We start from the raw sequence: 21,047 nt of genomic DNA on the forward strand, positions 1-21,047 counted from the left end.
TGGCCCTGGCCTCGTCCGCGGACTCTTTAGATACATTTCGGACCTTTAAGAGCACTGGGACTTTAGGAGTAAGTCCGTTTTGGGTACTTGGTGTACTTTGGGATTTTATAAGGGGACAATGGTCTTGTTTGAGGTCTATTGGGGATTTTTAGGGGGTAGATTGTCCTATTTGGGTTACTTTAGGACCTTTAGGTGAATATGGTATGGGGTCCTTTGCGAGCTTTCGGAGCACAGGGTCCCATTTTCTGGTTTTTGGAACCATTTGGAACATGGTCTTACCTTGGGGTACTTTGGGGTCTTTAAGGGGAATATGGTAGTTGTTGAGGTTTTTTGGAACCTTTAGAAAAAAAAAATGGTCCTATTAGGGGTACTTTGGGACATTTATGGGGAAAATGTTCCTTTTTGGGGGGTTTTGGGACCCTCTAGAGTAGATTGTCCTACTTGGGTTACACTGGAATCTTTAAGTGAATAAGGTCCTATGAGTGGTCTTTGGGGACCTGTAGGAGAATATTGTCCTATTTGGGGTCATTTGGGACCTTTTGGGGAACTGGGTCACATTTTGGGTTTTTAGGACCTTTGAGAACATGGCCCTGATTGTGGTACTTTGGGATTTTTAAAGGGAATATGGTCCTTTAGGTTTTTGGGGGGACCTTTAGGGAGGATGCTCCTATTTGGGGTATTTTAGGACCTTTAGGTGAATATGGTAAGGGGTCTTTTGCGAGCTTTCGGAGCACAGGGTCCCATTTTCTGTTTCTTGGGACCATTTGGAACATGGTCTTACCTTGGGGTACTTTGGGGTATTTAAGAGGAATATGACAGTTGTTGAGGTTTTTTGGAACCTTAAGAAAAAAATGGTCCTATTAGGGGTACTTTGGGATATTTAGGGGGAAAATATTCCTTTTTGGGGGGTTTTGGGACCCTCTAGGGTAGATTGTCCTACTTGGGTTACACTGGAATCTTTAAGTGAATATGGTCCTATGAGTGGTCTTTGGGGACCTGTAGGAGAATATTGTCCTATTTGGGGTCCTTTGGGACCTTTCGGGGAACTGGGTCACATTTTGGGTTTTTAGGACCTTTGAGAACATGGCCCTAATTGTGGTACTTTGGGATTTTTAAAGGGAATATGGTCCTTTAGGTTTTTGGGGGTACCCTTACGGAGGATGCTCCTATTTGGGGTACTTTGGGACAGTTAGGTGAATATGGTATGGGGTCCTTTGTGAGCTTTTGGAGCACAGGGTCCCATTTTCTGTTTTTTGGGACCATTTGGAACATGGTCTTACCTTGGGGTACTTTGGGGTCTTTAAGGGGAATATGGTAGTTGTTGAGGTTTTTTGGAACCTTTAGAAAAAATGGTCCTATTAGGGGTACTTTGGGGTATTTAGAGGGAAAAATTTCCTTTTGGGGGGTTTTGGGACCCTCTAGAGTAGATTGTCCTACTTGGGTTACACTGGAATCTTTAAGTGTATATGGTCCTATGAGTGGTCTTTGGGGACCTATAGGACAATATTGTCCTATTTGGGGTCATTTGGGACCTTTTGGGGAACTGGGTCACATTTTGGGTTTTTAAGGACCTTTGAGAACATGGCCCTAATTGTGGTACTTTGGGATTTTTAAAGGGAATATGGTCCTTTCGGTTTTTGGGGGGACCTTTAGGGAGGATGCTCCTATTTGGGGTACTTTAGGACCTTTAGGTTAATATGGTATGGGGTCCTTTGCGAGCTTTCGGAGCACAGGGTCCCATTTTCTGTTTTTTGGGACCATTTGGAACATGGTCTTACCTCGGGGTGCTTAGGGGTCTTTAAGGGGAATATGGTAGTTGTTGAGGTTTTTTGGAACCTTAAGAAAAAAATGGTCCTATTAGGGGTACTTTGGGATATTTAGGGGGAAAATTGTCCTTTTTGGGGGGTTTTGGGACCCTCTAGAGTAGATTGTCCTACTTGGGTTACACTGGAATCTTTAAGTGAATAAGGTCCTATGAGTTGTCTTTAGGGACCTGTAGGAGAATATTGTCCTATTTGGAGTCCTTTGGAACCTTTTGGGGAACTGGGTCACATTTTGGGGTTTTAGGACCTTTGAAACATGGCCCTAATTGTGGTACTTTGGGATTTTTAAAGGGAATATGGTCCTTTAGGTTTTTGGGGGGACCTTTAGGGAGGATGCTCCTATTTGGGGTACTTTAGGACCTTTAGGTGAATATGGTATGGGGTCCTTTGCGAGCTTTCGGAGCACAGGGTCCAATTTTCTGTTTTTTGGGACCATTTGGAACATGGTCTTACCTTGGGGTGCTTTGGGGTCTTTAAGGGGAATATGGTAGTTGTTGAGGTTTTTTGGAACCTTTAGAAAAAAATGGTCGTATTAGGGGTACTTTGGGATATTTAGAGGGAAAATTGTCCTTTTTGGGGGGTTTTGAGACCCTCTAGAGTAGATTGTCCTACTTGGGTTACACTGGAATCTTTAAGTGAATAAGGTCCTATGAGTGGTCTTTGGGGACCTGTAGGAGAATATTGTCCTATTTGGGGTCCTTTGGAACCTTTTGGGGAACTGGGTCACATTTTGGGTTTTTAGGACCTTTGAGAACATGGCCCTAATTGTGGTACTTTGGGATTTTTAAAGGGAATATGGTCCTTTAGGTTTTTGGGGGCACCTTTAGGGAGGATGCTCCTATTTGGGGTACTTTGGGACAGTTAGGTGAATATGGTATGGGGTCCTTTGCGAGCTTTCGGAGCACAGGGTCCCATTTTCTGTTTTTTGGGACCATTTGGAACATGGTCTTACCTTGTGGTACTTTGGGGTCTTTAAGGGGAATATGGTAGTTGTTGAGGTTTTTTTGGAACCTTTAGAAAAAATGGTCCTATTAGGGGTACTTTGGGATATTTAGGGGGAACATTTTCTTTTTGGGGGGTTTTGGGACCCTCTAGAGTAGATTGTCCTACTTGGGTTACACTGGAATCTTTAAGTGAATAAGGTCCTATGAGTGGTCTTTGGGGACCTGTAGGAGAATATTGTCCTATTTGGGGTCCTTTGGGACCTTTTGGGGAACTGGGTCACCTTTTTTGGTTTTTAGGACCTTTGAAAACATGGCCCTAATTGTGGTACTTTGGGATTTTTAAAGGGAATATGGTCCTTTAGGTTTTTGGGGGGACCTGTAGGGAAGATGCTCCTATTTGGGGTACTTTGGGACAGTTAGGTGAATATGGTCCTGGTTGGTGGGTTTTGGGACATTTGGGGTAGATTGTCCTACTTGGGTTACTTTTGGACCTTTAAGTGAATATGATCCTATATGGGGTCTTTTGGGACTTCTAGGATATTATGATCCTGTTCGGGGTACTTTGGGACGTTTTGGGGCACATGGTCCCATTTCGGGGTTTTGGGACCTTTGGGAACATGATCCTACTTGGTGTACTTTGGTACTTTGTAAGAGGAAGATGGTCCCTTTTTGGGGGTCCTTTTTTCGGGATTTTGGGATATTTAAGGTAGATTGTCCTACTTGGATTACTTTGGAACCTTTAATTGAATATGGTACTATGAGGGTTCTTTTGGGACCTGTCGGAGAATATGGTCCTATTTGGGGTCCTTTGGGACCTTTTGGGGCACATGGTCCCATTTCGGGGTTTCGGAACCTTTGGGAACATGATCCTACTTGGGGTACTTTAGGATCTGTATGGGGAAGATGGTCCCTTTTGGAGGGTTTTGGAACATTTAGAGAAGATGGTCCTATTTGGGAACTTTGCGATTTTAAGGAGAATATGGTACCTTTAAAGGTTTTTTGGGACCTTTGGGGAAGATGGTCCTATTTGGGGTACTTTGGCAGATTTAGGAGGAAGATGGTCCTTTTTTCTGGGTTTTTGAGATCTTTAGGGTAGATTGTCCAACTTGGATTACTTTGGAACCTTTAATTGAATATGGTAATAAGAGGGGTTTTTTGGGACCTGTAGGAGAATGTGGTCGTATTTGGGGGCCTTGGAACTTTTGGGGCCCCGGGTCAGTCTTTGGGTTTTTAGGACCTTTGGGAACATGGCCCTATTTGGGGTACTTAAAGGGGAAGGTGGTCCTTTAGGGTTTTTGGGACGATGGTCCTATTTGGGATACTTTGGGACTGTTAGTGGGAAGATGGTCCCTTTTGGTAGGTTCTGGGACCTTTAGGGTAGATTGGCCTACTTGGGTTACTTTGGGACCTTTAAGTGAATATGATCCTATTTGGAGTCTTTTGGGACTTCTAGGATATTATGGTCCTATTTGGGGTCCTTTGGGACCTTTTGGGGCAAATGGTCCCATTTAAGGGTTTTGGGACCTTTGGGAACATGGTCCTACTTGGGGTACTTTGGGCCATTTCGGGGCAATATGGTACCTTTTTGGTTTACCTTTGACGGTGATCTGGGCGGTGGTGTCGATCATGCCCAGCGAGGAGATGGCCACGCAGGTGTAGTTGGCAGACTGGCGGATGTTGGCCAGCTCCAGGACGTTGCGTCCGATGGGCATCTCGTCCTCGGGGGTCAGCTCGGCCTCGCCGCTCATCCACTTGACATACGGCATGGGGGCGCCCACCGCCACGCAGGTCAGGTTGACGCTGCCGCCGGGCATCACCTCGTGGTGGGTGGGCGGGATGGAGAAGCGGGGGGGCACGCGGCGAACTGCGGGGGGGCGAAGAGATGGAGAGGATGGGGACTTCCTGTTGGGCTGTTCTACTGTGCACCACTTTGGCTGTCCTATCAGGTCTGAACTCTTCGTTGGCGTCCTACCCTTTAAAACCCGGGCATGGACGCCGTCGTCAGGATGGCGACCATCGCCTACAGAGACCTCCCGTAAGTTTATTCTCCGTTTGGCCGTACCACTTCACCCTCCCTCATAAACACATTATAATGGGACTGTTTGTGAATGGACCAGTACAGGGTCCATTTTGTCTTTTACGACAATGACGTCATTACGCTAACCCCCCAACCCACCACCACAGATAGATTGCAGTCCTATGGGAAACACTGACATCATTTTAGGAAGGTGCACAGTAGAAAGCTCATAGACACACACACAGTCATAACGATATAAATAAATACATATTATTATTACTTTATGCTATCGTGCACGTCGAGTGGATCTAACATAATAGTGTGAGAGTCCAGTCCATAGTGGATCTAACATAATAGTGAGAGTCCAGTCCATAGTGGATCTAACATAATAGTGAGAGTCCAGTCCATAGTGGATCTAACATAATAGTGTGAGAGTCCAGTCCATAGTGGATCTAACATAATAGTGAGAGTCCAGTCCATAGTGGATCTAACATAATAGTGTGAGAGTCCAGTCCATAGTGGATCTAACATAATAGTGAGAGTCCAGTCCATAGTGGATCTAACATAATAGTGAGAGTCCAGTCCATAGTGGATCTAACATAATAGTGTGAGAGTCCAGTCCATAGTGGATCTAACATAATAGTGAGAGTCCAGTCCATAGTGGATCTAACATAATAGTGTGAGAGTCCAGTCCATAGTGGATCTAACATAATAGTGTGAGAGTCCAGTCCATAGTGGATCTAACATAATAGTGTGAGAGTCCAGTCCATAGTGGATCTAACATAATAGTGAGAGAGTCCAGTCCATAGTGGATCTAACATAATAGTGAGAGTCCAGTCCATAGTGGATCTAACATAATAGTGAGAGTCCAGTCCATAGAGGATCTAACATAATAGTGTGAGAGTCCAGTCCATAGTGGATCTAACATAATAGTGAGCTGAAGACAACATGCAAACATTAGCTGCTGTCATCTTTTCAGGATCAATAAACCTGAGCTGGCCAGTAGACTCCCAATGAGTCACTTGCATCATTTATACGGCACTTCTTTTATGCGTGTAGAAGTTTTTGTACTGTGTGATTGTGCAGTCATGTTTAATAGCCAGCTTGACAGGAAGTAGATAAAGAAAAAGTCCCCCCCCCACACAACTCTTTGTGTTTATTTCCTCTATTTGGCCTCCTTTGCAGTATTTCTGCAGCATCACAACATGTTTTTACTGCGCAGGCAAAGTGTTAAATAATGCAGCGAGGGCCACTTAAAACTCAGCAGCGTCCTAAAATGGTCCGGGAGTCCCTTCACCGGGCCCCCAGGACCCGGCCGCAGCATTTCTTTCATACACGAACCTCCAGAGGTTCTGCTGGAAAATATCTCCTGCAAGTTCCTACTCGTACCCCCTCCGGGCCACTTCATTAGGTACACAATATAATGAGAACCGTCAGGAAAAAAAAATGAACGATCACTTTTTCGACGGGCTGTTTAACGTAATAGAGCAGGGGTCACCAAGGCGGTGCCCGCGGGCACCAGGTCGCCCGTAAGGACCAGATGAGTCGCCCGCTGAAATGTTCTAAAAATAGCTCAAATAGCAGCACTTACCAGTGAGCTGCCTCTATTTTTTAAATTGTATTTATTTACTAGCAAGCTGGTCTCGCTTTGCTCGACATTTTTATTTCTAAGAGAGACAAAACTCAAATAGAATTTGAAAATCCAAGAAAATATTTTAAAAACTTGGTCTTCACTTGTTTAAATAAATTCATTAATTTTTGTACTTTGCTTCTTATAACTTTCAGAAAGACGATTTTAGAGAAAAAAAATACAACTTTAAAAATTATTTTAGGATTTTTAAACACATATACCTTTTTACCTTTTAAATTCCTTCCTCTTCTTTCCTGACAATTTAAATCAATGTTCAAGTAAATGTATTTTTTCTATTGTAAAGAATAATAAATACATTTTAATTTAATTCTTCATTTTAGCTTCTGTTTTTTCGACAAAGAATATTTGGGAAATATTTCTTCAAAGTTATTATGATTAAAATTCAAAAAAATTATTCCGGCAAATCTAGAAAATCTTAAAAATCTAATTTAAATCTTATTTCAAAGTCTTTTGAATTTCTTTTAAAATTTTTGTTCTGGAAAATCCAGAAGAAACAATGATTTGTCTTTGTTAGAAATATAGCTTGGTCCAATTTGTTATATATTCTAACAAAGTGCAGATTGGATTTTAACCTATTTAAAACATGTCATCAAAATTCAAAAATTAATCTTAATCTGGAAAAATTACTAAAGATCTTTTATAAATATTTTTTTAATTTTTTCAAAAAGATTCGAATTAGCTAGTTTTTCTCTTCTTTTTTTCGAGTGAATTTTGAATTTTAAAAAGTCGAAATTGAAGATAAACTATGTTTTAAAATTAAATGTTCATTTTTTTAGTGTTTTCTCCTCTTTTAAACCATTCAATTAAGTGTTTTTTCATCATTTATTCACTAAAAAAACTTTCCGTAAAAGGAAAAAAAATGTATGACAGACAAAAATACCCATTTTATATATATATATATATATTTATTTATCAAAGGTAAATTGAGAAAATTGGCTATTTCTGGCAATTTATTTAAGTGTGTATCAAACTGGTAGCCCTTGGCATTAATCAGTACCCAAGAAGTAGCTCTTGCTTTCAAAAAGGTTGATGACTCCTGTAAGAGAGTGCCCCTATTAAAAAAGTCCACATTTTTCCACTGAGGGCCACACTGAAAAATCAAAGTACTCAGGAGCCATCTAGAAATTTTTCAATTTCAAAACCAATACATAGATTTTTTTACTTTTGGGGCTCAGTTGTCATTATTATGATACATTATTCACATATTAATTGTTAAAAAATAAATAAAATAAATCAATGCTTGGTTTAGGGGTGTCAAACTCATTTTAGATGGGGGGCCACCTGCAGACAACTGGTGAAATCATGGCACGATAACTTATAAATAAAGACAACTTCAGATTGTTTTCTTTCTTTCAAATAGAACAAGCACGTTCTGAAATTGTACAAATCATATTGTTGTTTTTTTACAATTACCTGTTGCGGTTAATAGTATACAGGTATATACTCTATTTGTCTGTATTTATATTTTCTGAATAAATTATATGATAATGTTCATCAGTCAACTCATTGCTGTTCATTTTCAATCTATCTAGATACAAAAATGATATCAAAATCAAATTAGATTATGTTATTCATGTAATTTCCTCATTTTCCTTGACTGAGTTTGTTTTATACATATGTAGCATAATCTACAAATACACAAAACATTGCTTATGCGACATCCAGTGGACACATTTGGAATAGCTCTTTCTTTCAAGTGGCCTATTTTTGTGTGTTTTCTTTATGAACGGTGGCAGTTATTAATAACAACTGGTGGGAGGAGCAATTGCATTTATTACATCATCCAGGTGATTGTGCGTGTGTCAGGGAGCGTTTTGGAGGCTTCAACTTTGTGGCCTATTTTTGTGTATTTTGTTTATGAACGCTGGCAGTTATTAATAACAACTGGTGGGAGGAGCAATTGCATTTATTACATCATCCAGATGATGCTCCCTTGAGGCTTTAACTTAGAAGCCTATTTGTGAGTAACTCATCCCGCGGGCCGGATAAAACCTGTTCCTGGGGCCGTGTGTTAGATCAACTTCAGGTCAGGTTTTAGTGTCAAAACCCTGTTTTTTAATGGCAAAGACACATGATTCCTCCCAAAAAAAAAAATTAAGAGGAATATTTGATGTGAATAATTGGACTTTTAAATAGATTAATAATTCCTAACAATGTGGGTTTTAATTCATTATTGAGCAATGACAGTTAAAAAAAAAAAAGTATTAGGTTTCCAAAAGGGCCCTACTTGTAAAATTGTCTCTAGAACAGGGGTCGGCAACCCAAAATGTTGAAAGAGCCATTTTGGACCAAAAATAAAAATAAAAAATCAGTCTGGAGCCGCAACAAATTAAAAGCCATATTACATACAGATAGTGAGTCATGAGATATAAATTGAATTAAAGCTGCAAGCAGCGTTGGTCGGGTCCGCCTTTGGCTGCTGCCCCCGAGACCCACGGCCGGAAAAGCGTTAGAAGACGCCTTGGAGCCACTATTTTGAGAATCTAATGCATTGTGAAAGTAATGCAGTTGTTGTATTGAACTGAAAATATCAAACTTCCTGTTGATTTTTGCTACAGTATGTTAATTATAAAAATGTAGGTCTAAGTGAGACCTACATAGTGTTTTTTTGTTTCATGTCTCTCTGACATTCCTACCGGAAGTTACAAGCAGTTTTGTCTATGTTTTCTTCCTAGGAGCAGTTTGTCCGTGTTGTATTCCTAGGGGGGCGGTAGAGCGCAATTTTGAGTTTTGTGGTTAGGTTTTTTCATCAGATCGCAATTTTTGCCAGACCTGATGTGTGTGTCAAGTTTGGTGAGTTTAGAAGCATTTTAAGGGGGTCAAATAACAGCTCAAAGAGGCAAAAATGACATTTTTTAGGAGACTTTGCAGAGGGGTTCTTTGAAGGCGTGTAAAATCAAAACCTGAGAACTTATCAAAACTCTGTTCAATACTTTAAATCAGAAGGGTTCAATCTCTCTTCTGTGCGAGTTTGAAGCCAAAACAACAAACGCACTCAGAGGAGATAACGTTTGAAGAAAGGTGACCGGTTTTTACAAAACTTTAGTTTTGAAGGGGGGATTGCAAACTTCCTGTTGATTTTTGTTGGGGGTTGTCAATCTATGAAATGTAGGTCTAAGTGAGACCTACATAGAGGTTTTTGTTTCATGTCTCTCCGACATTCTTACCGGAAGTTACAAGCAATTTTGTCTGTGTTTTCTTCCTAAGAGCAGTTTTTTCAGTGTTTCATTCAAAAATAGCGCTAGAGCGCAGTTTTGAGTTTTGGGGTTTGGTTTTTTCATTAGATCGCAATATTCGCCAGTCCTTATGTGTGCGCCAAGTTTGGTGACTTTTGAAGCATTTTAAGGGGGTCAAATTACAGCGCAAAGAGGCAATAATTGCATTTTTTGCAAACATTTTATTTTGAAGGGGTTTTTGCCAACTTCCTGTAGATTTTTGCTGAAAGAAGTGAGTGTATGAAAATTGGGTCTAAGTCAGACCTACATAGGAGTTCTTGTTTCATGTCGCTATGACATTCCTAACAGAAGTTACATGCGGTTTTGTCTGTAATTTTTTCCTAGGGGGCGCTAGAGCGTAATTTTCATTTTGGGGGATTGGTTGCTTAATATGTTGGGAAGGTTTGCTATACCGACGTGTGCGTCAAATTTGGTGAGTTTTGAAGCATGTTAAGGGGGTCAAATTACAGCGCGTAGGTGCGGAATAATAATAAAACACAGCAGTTTCAATAGGGTCCTTGGCCCATGGCAAAGGACTCCTTTAGGGTCCTTTGCCATGGGCCAAGGACCCTAAAGGACTTAAAGGAAACTAAATGAGCTCCAAAATAGCTACAAACGAGGCATCATGATGCAATATGTACATACAGCTAGCCTAAATAGCATGTTAGCATCGATTAGCTTGCAGTCATGCAGTGACCAAATATGTCTGATTAGCACTCCACACAAGTCAATAACATCAACAAAACTCACCTTTGTGCATTCACGCGCAATATTAAAAGGTTTGGTGGACAAAATGAGACAGAAAAAGAAGTGGCATAAAACACTAGAAAGTCGGAGAAAGTTATACATGTAAACAAACTACGGTGAGTTCAAGGACCGCCAAAATGAGTAGGACAAAACGGCGCTCGCCAAATACTGGAATCAGTGAAGCATGTTTAATATAAACAGTGTGCTTTATAACAATTAGGGAGGTTTGTGTCAGGTTTGTCCTCCTACAGAAACCATATTAAAACAGAAAATTAATTTTTTCCCCCTCATTTTTTTCTATTGAGTCATACATTTTTGAAAAAGCTCCAGAGAGCCACTAGGGCGGCGCTAAAGACATATATATATATATATATATATATATATATATATATATATATATATATATATATATATATATATATACATAATTTATACAAACAAGTTTTATTCCTTAAAAATGACAAAAAAAACATGTTTTAATATTTTGCCCCAACTTAACTTAATCATTAAAAATTTGGGAAAAAATATGTGTTAAATTATTTAAAAAAGCTAAATTATTTTTGTAATAGTATTGTTAGAATGTTTAGACACAAAATATACTTAATTTACACACTATATATATATATATATATATATATATATATATATATATATATTAATACATAATTTGTATAATTTATACAGACAAGTTTTATTCCTTAAAAATTATAAAAAAAAAACATGTTTTAATCACTAAAACTTGGGGAAAAATATCTATTAAACTATTTAAAAAAACAAAACTATTTTTGTAATAGTATTTTTAGAATGTCTAGACACATACAATATACTTTACATAATTCATAAAAAATACAGTTTATATATATGTATATATATATATATTATATATATATATTAATACATAAATTCTACAAACAAGTTTTATTCCTTAAAAATTACAAAAAAAACATGTTTTAATATTTTGCCCCAACTTAACTTAATCATTAAAAATTCGTAAAAAATATGGATTAAATTATTTAAAAAAGCAAAATTATTTTTGTAATAGTATTGTTAGAATGTCTAGACACAAAATATACTTAATTTACATATATATATATATATATACATATATATATATATATATATATATATATATATATATATATATATATATACATATATATATATATATACATATATATATTAATACATAATTTATACAGACAAGTTTTATTCCTTAAAAATGATAAAAAAAAACATGTTTTAATCATTAAAACCTGGGAAAAAATATGTATTAAATTATTTAAAAAAAACAAAATTATTTTTGTAATAGTATTTTTTGAATACTTTACATAATTCATAAAAAATAAGGTTTATTAATAAAAAACTTTAATTAAAAAAAATTAAATAATTAAAAAACTAAATTAATTTCTAATACTATTTTTAGAATGTTCTAGACACATAAAATATACTGTATATAAAATTATACAAACATGTTTTATTCCTTACAAATTACAAAAAAACATGTTTTAGTCATTAAAAATTGGGAAAAAATATGTATTAAATTATTTAACAAAACTAAATCATTATTGTAATATTATTTTTAGAATGTCTAGACACATAAAATATACTTTACATAATTCATAAAAAATACGGTTTATTAATAAAAAACTTGAATTAAAAAAAAATTAAATAATTAAAAAACTAAATTAATTTCTAATACTATTTTTAGAATGTCTAGACACATAAAATATACTGTATATAGTTTATACAAACATGTTTTATTCCTGAAAAATTACAAACAAAAACATGTTTTATTCATTAAAAATTGGGAAAAAAATTTGTATTAAATTATTTAAAAAAACAAAATTATTTTTGTAATAGTATTTTTAGAATGCCTAGACACATAATAAAATATACTTGACATAATTCATAAAAAATACGGTTTATTAATAAAAAACTTGAATTTAAAAAAAATTAAATAATTAAAAAACTAAATTAATTTCTAATACTATTTTTAGAATGTCTACACACATAACATATACTGTATATAATTTATACAAACATGTTTCATTCCTTAAAAATTACAAACAAAAACATGTTTTATTCATTAAAAATTGGGAAAAAATATGTATTAAATTATTTTAAAAAACAAAATTATTTTTGTAATAGTATTTTTTGAATGTCTAGACACATAAAATATACTTTACATAATTTATAAGAAATATGGTTTATTAATAAAAAACTTGAATTTTTAAAAAAATTTAATAATTAAAAAACTTAATTAATTTGTAATACTATTTTTAGAATGTTCTAGACACATAAAACATACTGTATATAATTTATACAAACATGTTTTATTCCTTTAAAATTACAAAAAAAAACATGTTTTATTCATTAAAAATTGGGAAAAAATATGTATTAAATTATTTTAAAAAACTAAATTATTTTTGTAATAGTATTTTTAGAATGTCTAGACACATAAAATATACTTGACATAATTCATAAAAAATACGGTTTATTAATAAAAAACTTGAATTTAAAAAAAATTAAATAATTAAAAAACTAAATTAATTTCTAATACTATTTTTAGAATGTCTAGACACATAAAATATACTGTATATAATTTATACAAACATGTTTTATTCCTTAAAAATTACAAAAAAAAAACATGTTTTATTCATTAAAAACTGGGAAAAAATATGTATTAAATTATTTAAAAAAACAAAATTATTTTTGTAATAGTATTTTTAGAATGTCTAGACACATAAAATATACTTGACATAATTCATAAAAAATACATTTTATTAATAAAAAACTTGAATTAAAAAAAAATTAAATAATTAAAAAACTAAATTAATTTCTAATACTATTCTTAGAATGTCTAATCACATAAAACATACTGTATATAATTTATACAAACATGTTTTATTCCTTAAAAATTACAAAAAAAACATGTTTTATTCATCAAAAATTGGGGAAAAATATGTATTAAATTATTTAAAAAAATAATAATTTTGTAATAGTATTTTTTGAATGTCTAGACTCATAAAATATACTTGACATAATTCATAAAAAATACGGTTTATTAATAAAAAACTTGAATTTAAAAAAAATTAAATAATTAAAAAACTAAATTAATTTCTAATACTATTTTTAGAATGTCTAGACACATAACATATACTGTATATAATTTATACAAACATGTTTCATTCCTTAAAAATTACAAACAAAAACATGTTTTATTCATTAAAAATTGGGAAAAAATATGTATTAAATTATTTTAAAAAACAAAATTATTTTTGTAATAGTATTTTTTGAATGTCTAGACACATAAAATATACTTATAAAATATCCTTAGGGACGGCGCAGTGGGGAGAGTGGCCGTGCGCAACCCGAGGGTCACTGGTTCAAATCCCACCTAGCAAGACACTTCACCCTTGCTCCTGATGGGTGCTGGTTGGCGCCTTGCATGGCAGCTCCCTCCATCAGTGTGTGAATGTGTGTGTGAATGGGTAAATGTGGAAGTAGTGTCAAAGCGCTTTGAGTACCTTGAAGGTAGAAAAGCGCTATACAAGTACAACCCATTTATTTATTTATTCTTTAAAATTACAAAAAAAAACATGTTTTATTCATTAAAAATTGGGAAAAAATATGTATTAAATTATTTTAAAAAACAAAATTATTTTTGTAATAGTATTTTTAGAATGTCTAGACACATAAAATATACTTGACATAATTCATAAAAAATACGGTTTATTAATAAAAAACTTGAATTTAAAAAAATTAAATAATTAAAAAACTAAATTAATTTCTAATACTATTTTTAGAATGTCTAGACACATAACATATACTGTATATAATTTATACAAATATGTTTCATTCCTTAAAAATTACAAACAAAAACATGTTTTATTCATTAAAAATTGGGAAAAAATATGTATTAAATTATTTAAAAAAACAAAATTATTTTTGTAATAGTATTTTTTGAATGTCTAGACACATAAAATATACTTTACATAATTCATAAAAAATACGGTTTATTAATAAAAAACTTGAATTTTTAAAAAATTAAATAATTAAAAAACTAAATTAATTTCTAATACTGTTTTTAGAATGTTCTAGACACATAAAATATACTGTATATAATTTATACAAACATGTTATATTCCTTAAAAATTACAAAAAAAAAACATGTTTTATTCATTAAAAATTGGGAAAAAATATGTATTCAAAAATTATTTAAAATAACTAAATTAATTGTATATATATATATTTAAATGATAAAAATACATAACACATTATATCAATACAAATATTAATTTATATTTAAAAATGTCATTTTGTGAATGTGTCCACGCTTCAGGGCCTACTGAGGAGTGGTTGTAATATTTGGACCACTCCAGTGGAAGTATTAGAAGCAGTTGTTGTCCTGGTCCTCATTAGATTGTGGAAGTGTACCTAATGTGGTGGCCCCAGAGTGGACGCGGTCATCTAATGACGGAGACCACAACCACCATGCCTTTTGGACTCAGTGCACGGTCCCCCACCAGGTTGCCGTGGGGGGTGGAGAGTATGCAAAGAGCAGGGGATGCAAGGGGAGGGGTCAGGAGATGCTGAGTGAGGTGGGGGGATGCAGTGGGAGGAGCCATGCGGGGTAAAAGGCGGGACTTATATGATCAAAGTTGCTCAAGAGCCGAAAATTCATGCTCGTGTCACAAAATGTGTCAAAGCGTGTGCAGGCATGAGGGTGCAGGTACTGGGGGGGGGGGTGCAGGTAGACAGGGTCTGGGGGAGGGAGAAAGGGGTGGGCCGGGACGGGCCTGAGGCGCCTGGCGTCCCGCCAACGCTGCCTGGCTCCAGTCCAGCAGGCCTCCACGTCAGAGGGGAGAACGAGTGAAGAAACCAACCTTCTCGCTGGTCTGACAGGTGAGAGTTGGAGTGTTGGCAGTGGGGGGGACGGGGGGAGGGGGTGATGGGGGTGGTTGTAGGCAACGTAGGCGGAGTCAAGAACAACAACAACAACAACAGAGGGGGAAGCGAGGAGGCAGGAGGAAGGAGACAAGGAGAAACAGAGAAGAGTAAAACAGGCCAAAAAACTGCTTATCCACACACACACACACACACACACACACACACACACACACACACACACACACACACACACACACACACACCCTTGTAGTTCCGACCTTCTTGAGACCTGAGAAAAACCTCTTTAAGAGCAGCCTTTCTAGATATAAAAAGATGTGTATTTACAACATTAATAATATTTACATACTATGCACACATAAAAATGTAAGATTTTAGTCAATTATTTATTTATTTATTTAATGTTTGTTTTTGATTGTGTGAATGCTCCAAAACATTCACACATTTTTTTTTAAATTCTTCTCTCTTCTACCGTCCACATTTTTCAAAGCATTCCAACTTCAAACTGTTCAACCTATTCGGGAATGGCAGGCTTTCCCTTGACAAATTCCCCAAAATTCCCAGATTTCCCAGAATTCCAGGTTTTCCGGGACATTTTTCCCTACCAAAATGAATTAACCATTTTTCTAAATGTCAATATTCCCACATTTTTCTACCGATTCAGACCATTCCACCTTCAACACATTCCACTCATCCTGGAAATTTAAACTATTATTTTTCCAAGTTCAAAAAAATTCCAGGAAATCCCAGAATTCCCTTTTTTCTTTCCACATTTTTCAACCCACCTCAACCTTTCCACGGTCCATTTGAAGAAAAAAAAATCCCTCCTTTTTGGGAGCACCCTCATTTTGATAGATATCACCACAAATGAGACATTGTCTATTAGATGCAATGTTACTGGGACCATCATTTATGTCATCACTTCTTCACACCTCCTCATATGGAAGATACTTTGCCTTCTTCGTGTCTCAAGATGGCTGGAGATACAAGAACACACACACACACACACGCACACGCACACACACACGCACACACACACGCACACACACTGAGGGATAAGCTGTCAATGAATGAGTTTGTGGTCCAAACAGAAAAAGATGAAAGGAAGCATTTAGCCAACAATACCTGCAAAGGTCAAAGGTTACCACACAGAAACAAGTCAGATTAAGGCTGAACTCGCAGGTCACAATATGCGGCTGGTAAACAAGCGAGCTGGTAGCTAACACGTGGACAGTGGGACCCATCCATGTCGACATAAGCGGTTGTTGTCGAATGTTAGAAAAGATAAACAGGTTGTCGACATGAATGGGTTGTCAACATAAATGGGTTGATGACATACACAAGTGTCGAAATAAACAGGTTGTCGACATGAACGGGTTGTCAAGATAAATGGGTTGATGACATGCACAAGTGTCGAAATAAACAGGTTGTCGACATGAACGGGTTGTCAACATAAATGGGTTGATGACATACACAAGTGTCGAAATAAACAGGTTGTCGACATGAACGGGTTGTCAACATAAATGGGTTGATGACATGCACAGGTGTCGAAATAAACAGGTTGTCGACATGAACGGGTTGTCAACATAAATGGGTTGATGACATGCACAGGTGTCGAAATAAACAGGTTGTCGACATGAACGGGTTGATGACATACACAAGTGTCGAAATAAACAGGTTGTCGACATGAACGGGTTGTCAACATAAATGGGTTGATGACATACACAAGTGTCGAAATAAACAGGTTGTCGACATGAACGGGTTGTCAACATAAATGGGTTGATGACATGCACAAGTGTCGAAATAAACAGGTTGTCGACATGAACGGGTTGTCAACATAAATGGGTTGATGACATACACAAGTGTCGAAATAAACAGGTTGTCGACATGAACGGGTTGTGAACATAAATGGGTTGATGACATACACAAGTGTCGAAATAAACAGGTTGTCGACATGAACGGGTTGTCAACATAAATGGATTGATGACATACGCAAGTGTCGAAATAAACAGGTTGTCGACATGAACGGGTTGTCAACATAAATGGATTGATGACATACGCAAGTGTCGAAATAAACAGGTTGTCGACATGAACGGGTTGTCAACATAAATGGGTTGATGACATGCACAGGTGTCGAAATAAACAGGTTGTCGACATGAACGGGTTGTCAACATAAATGGGTTGATGACATACACAAGTGTCGAAATAAACAGGTTGTCGACATGAACGGGTTGTCTACATAAATGGGTTGATGACATGCACAAGTGTCGAAATAAACAGGTTGTCGACATGAACGGGTTGTCAACATAAATGGGTTGATGACATGCACAAGTGTCGAAATAAACAGGTTGTCGACATGAACGCATTGTCAACATAAATGGGTTGATGACATGCACAAGTGTCGAAATAAACAGGTTGTCGACATGAACGGGTTGTCAACATAAATGGGTTGATGACATGCACAAGTGTCGAAATAAACAGGTTGTCGACATGAACGGGTTGTCAACATAAATGGGTTGATGACATACACAAGTGTCGAAATAAACAGGTTGTCGACATGAACGGGTTGTCAACATAAATGGGTTGATGACATGCACAAGTGTCGAAATAAACAGGTTGTCGACATGAACGGGTTGTCAACATAAATGGGTTGATGACATACACAAGTGTCGAAATAAACAGGTTGTCGACATGAACGGGTTGTCAACATAAATGGGTTGATGACATGCACAAGTGTCGAAATAAACAGGTTGTCGACATGAACGGGTTGTCAACATAAATGGGTTGATGACATGCACAGGTGTCGAAATAAACAGGTTGTCGACATGAACGGGTTGTCAACATAAATGGGTTGATGACATGCACAAGTGTCGAAATAAACAGGTTGTCGACATGAACGGGTTGTCAACATAAATGGGTTGATGACATACACAAGTGTCGAAATAAACAGGTTGTCGACATGAACGGGTTGTCAACATAAATGGGTTGATGACACACAAGTGTCGAAATAAACAGGTTGTCGACATGAACGGGTTGTCAACATAAATGGGTTGATGACATGCACAAGTGTCGAAATAAACAGGTTGTCGACATGAACGGGTTGTCAACATAAATGGGTTGATGACATGCACAGGTGTCGAAATAAACAGGTTGTCGACATGAACGGGTTGTCAACATAAATGGGTTGATGACATGCACAAGTGTCGAAATAAACAGGTTGTCGACATGAACGGGTTGTCAACATAAATGGATTGATGACATACACAAGTGTCGAAATAAACAGGTTGTCGACATGAACGGGTTGTCAACATAAATGGATTGATGACATACACAAGTGTCGAAATAAACAGGTTGTCGACATGAACGGGTTGTCAACATAAATGGGTTGATGACATACACAAGTGTCGAAATAAACAGGTTGTTGACAGACGGGTTGACGACAAAAACATATTGTCGACATGAACAGGTTGTTGACATAAACCGCTTGATGACATGCACAGGTTGTCAACATAAGTGGGTTGTCGATATAAACAGATTGTCGACATGAAGAGGTTGTCAACATAAATGGGCGGACGACATACACAGGTTGGCGAAATAAATGGCTTGTTGACTAACAGGTTGATGACATACACAAGTCGTCGACATAAATGGGATGCCAACATAAACAGGGTGTCAACATAAACGGGTTGATGACATCAACAAGTTGACGGCATAATTGGGTTGACGACGTAAACAGGTTGACGACATAAACAGGTTGTCAAGCATTAATGGGTTGATAACATAAATTGTTTATGACCTAAAATAGGTTGTCAATGTAAACGGGTTGTCAACATAAACAGGTTGTCAACATAAATAGGTCTTCGGCATGAAAGGGCTGTCGGCATAAAAGGGCTGTTGGCATAAACGGGTTGTTGACATAAACGGGTTGTCGACAAAAAAGGGTTGTCGACAAATGGGTTCATGACAAAATATGTTGACGTAAACGAGTTGTCAACATAAACGGGTTGTCGACATAAAAGGTTTGTCAACAAAGGGGTCGTCGATATAAAGGGGTTGATGATGAAACATTTGGTTGTTGACCTGAATGGGTTGTCGACAAACGGGTTGTTGACATGAACATGGTGTCAACATAAACAGGCTGTCAAAATAAAAGGGTTGTTGACGTAAATGGGTTGTCGACATAAACGGGTTGCTGACATAAAAGGGTTTATGACATAAAATAGGTTGTCGACGTAAACAAGTTCTCAACATAAATAGGTTGTCGACATAAATGAGTTGTCAACATAAACAGGTTATCGACATAAAGGAGTTGTTGACATAAACGGGTTGGTGACAAAAATTTGGGTTGTCGGCATAAACGGGTTGGTGCCAAAAATAGGTTGTCGATATAGACGGAAGTTAGTCAACATAAACGGGTTCCACTGTGTTTGGCTCTGCCATGTGCCCCCATGATATGTGAAGAAGGAGGCGTGTCCGTGTGCAGGTGGGCGTGGCTTACCTCGCACGTAGAGATTAGCGGGGGCGGAGTAGCGAGTCCCGGCGCTGTTGATGGCCACACACTCGTACTTGCCCTGGTCTGACTCCTCACTCTGCTCGATCTGCAGAGCACCTGGGGGCGCCAGAGGTCACAGGTCACGCAAGGATCTCACACACACACACACACACACACACACACACACACACACACACACACAGTTGGTCACTGTTCTATGTCATGTGACCTTGTAGTGTAGTGTTTCATGTAGCAGACAGTGTAATGGTTCATGTAGCACACATTGTAGTGTAGTGGTTCATGCATCAGACAGTGTAGTGGTTCATGTAGCAGACATAGTGTAGTGTAGCAGTTTATGTAGCAGACAGTGTAGTATAGTGGTTCATGTAGCAGACATTGTGTAGTGTAGTGGCTCATGTAGCACACGTTGTAGTGTAGTGGTTCATGTAGCAGACAGTGTAGTGTAGTGGTTCATGTAGCAGACAGTGTAGTGGTTCATGTAGCAGACATAGTGTGGTGTAGCAGTTTATGTAGAGACATTGTAGTATAGTGGTTCATGTAGCAGACATTGTGTAGTGTAGTGGCTCATGTAGCACACGTTGTAGTGTAGTGGTTCATGTAGCAGACATAGTGTAGTGTAGCAGTTTATGTAGCAGACAGTGTAGTATAGTGGTTCATGTAGCAGACATTGTGTAGTGTAGTGGCTCATGTAGCACACGTTGTAGTGTAGTGGTTCATGTAGCAGACAGTGTAGTGTAGCAGTTTATGTAGCAGACAGTGTGGTATAGTGGTTCATGTAGCAGACATTGTAGTGCAGTGGTTCATGTAGCAGACAGTGTAGTGGTTCATGTAGCAGACATAGTGTAGTGTAGCAGTTTATGTAGCAGACAGTGTAGTATAGTGGTTCATGTAGCAGACATTGTGTAGTGTAGTGGCTCATGTAGCACACGTAGTGTAGTGGTTCATGTAGCAGACAGTGTAGTGTAGTGGTTCATGTAGCAGACAGTGTAGTGGTTCATGTAGCAGACATAGTGTGGTGTAGCAGTTTATGTAGCAGACATTGTAGTATAGTGGTTCATGTAGCAGACATTGTGTAGTGTAGTGGCTCATGTAGCACACGTTGTAGTGTAGTGGTTCATGTAGCAGACATAGTGTAGTGTAGCAGTTTATGTAGCAGACAGTGTAGTATAGTGGTTCATGTAGCAGACATTGTGTAGTGTAGTGGCTCATGTAGCACACGTTGTAGTGTA

At 37.1% G+C, this 21,047-nt stretch overlaps 1 protein-coding gene across 6 annotated transcripts in view; it reads right to left on the minus strand.

The window, feature by feature from the left end:
• ptprfa (protein tyrosine phosphatase receptor type Fa) overlaps positions 1-21,047 on the minus strand; it is a 268,805-nt gene that overhangs the window by 94,234 nt on the left and 153,524 nt on the right. For all 6 annotated transcript variants that reach the window (XM_061888749.1, XM_061888750.1, XM_061888752.1 and 3 more), the window contains 2 exons: positions 19,804-19,914; positions 4,362-4,631 (listed from right to left, as the gene is read on the minus strand). In XM_061888749.1, the coding sequence (XP_061744733.1) occupies positions 4,362-4,631; positions 19,804-19,914 (381 nt within the window). The remainder of the gene's footprint in view (positions 1-4,361; positions 4,632-19,803; positions 19,915-21,047) is intronic.

The sequence above is a fragment of the Nerophis ophidion genome, linkage group LG26, assembly GCF_033978795.1.
Source record: "Nerophis ophidion isolate RoL-2023_Sa linkage group LG26, RoL_Noph_v1.0, whole genome shotgun sequence".
NCBI classification, from domain to species: Eukaryota; Metazoa; Chordata; class Actinopteri; order Syngnathiformes; family Syngnathidae; genus Nerophis; species Nerophis ophidion.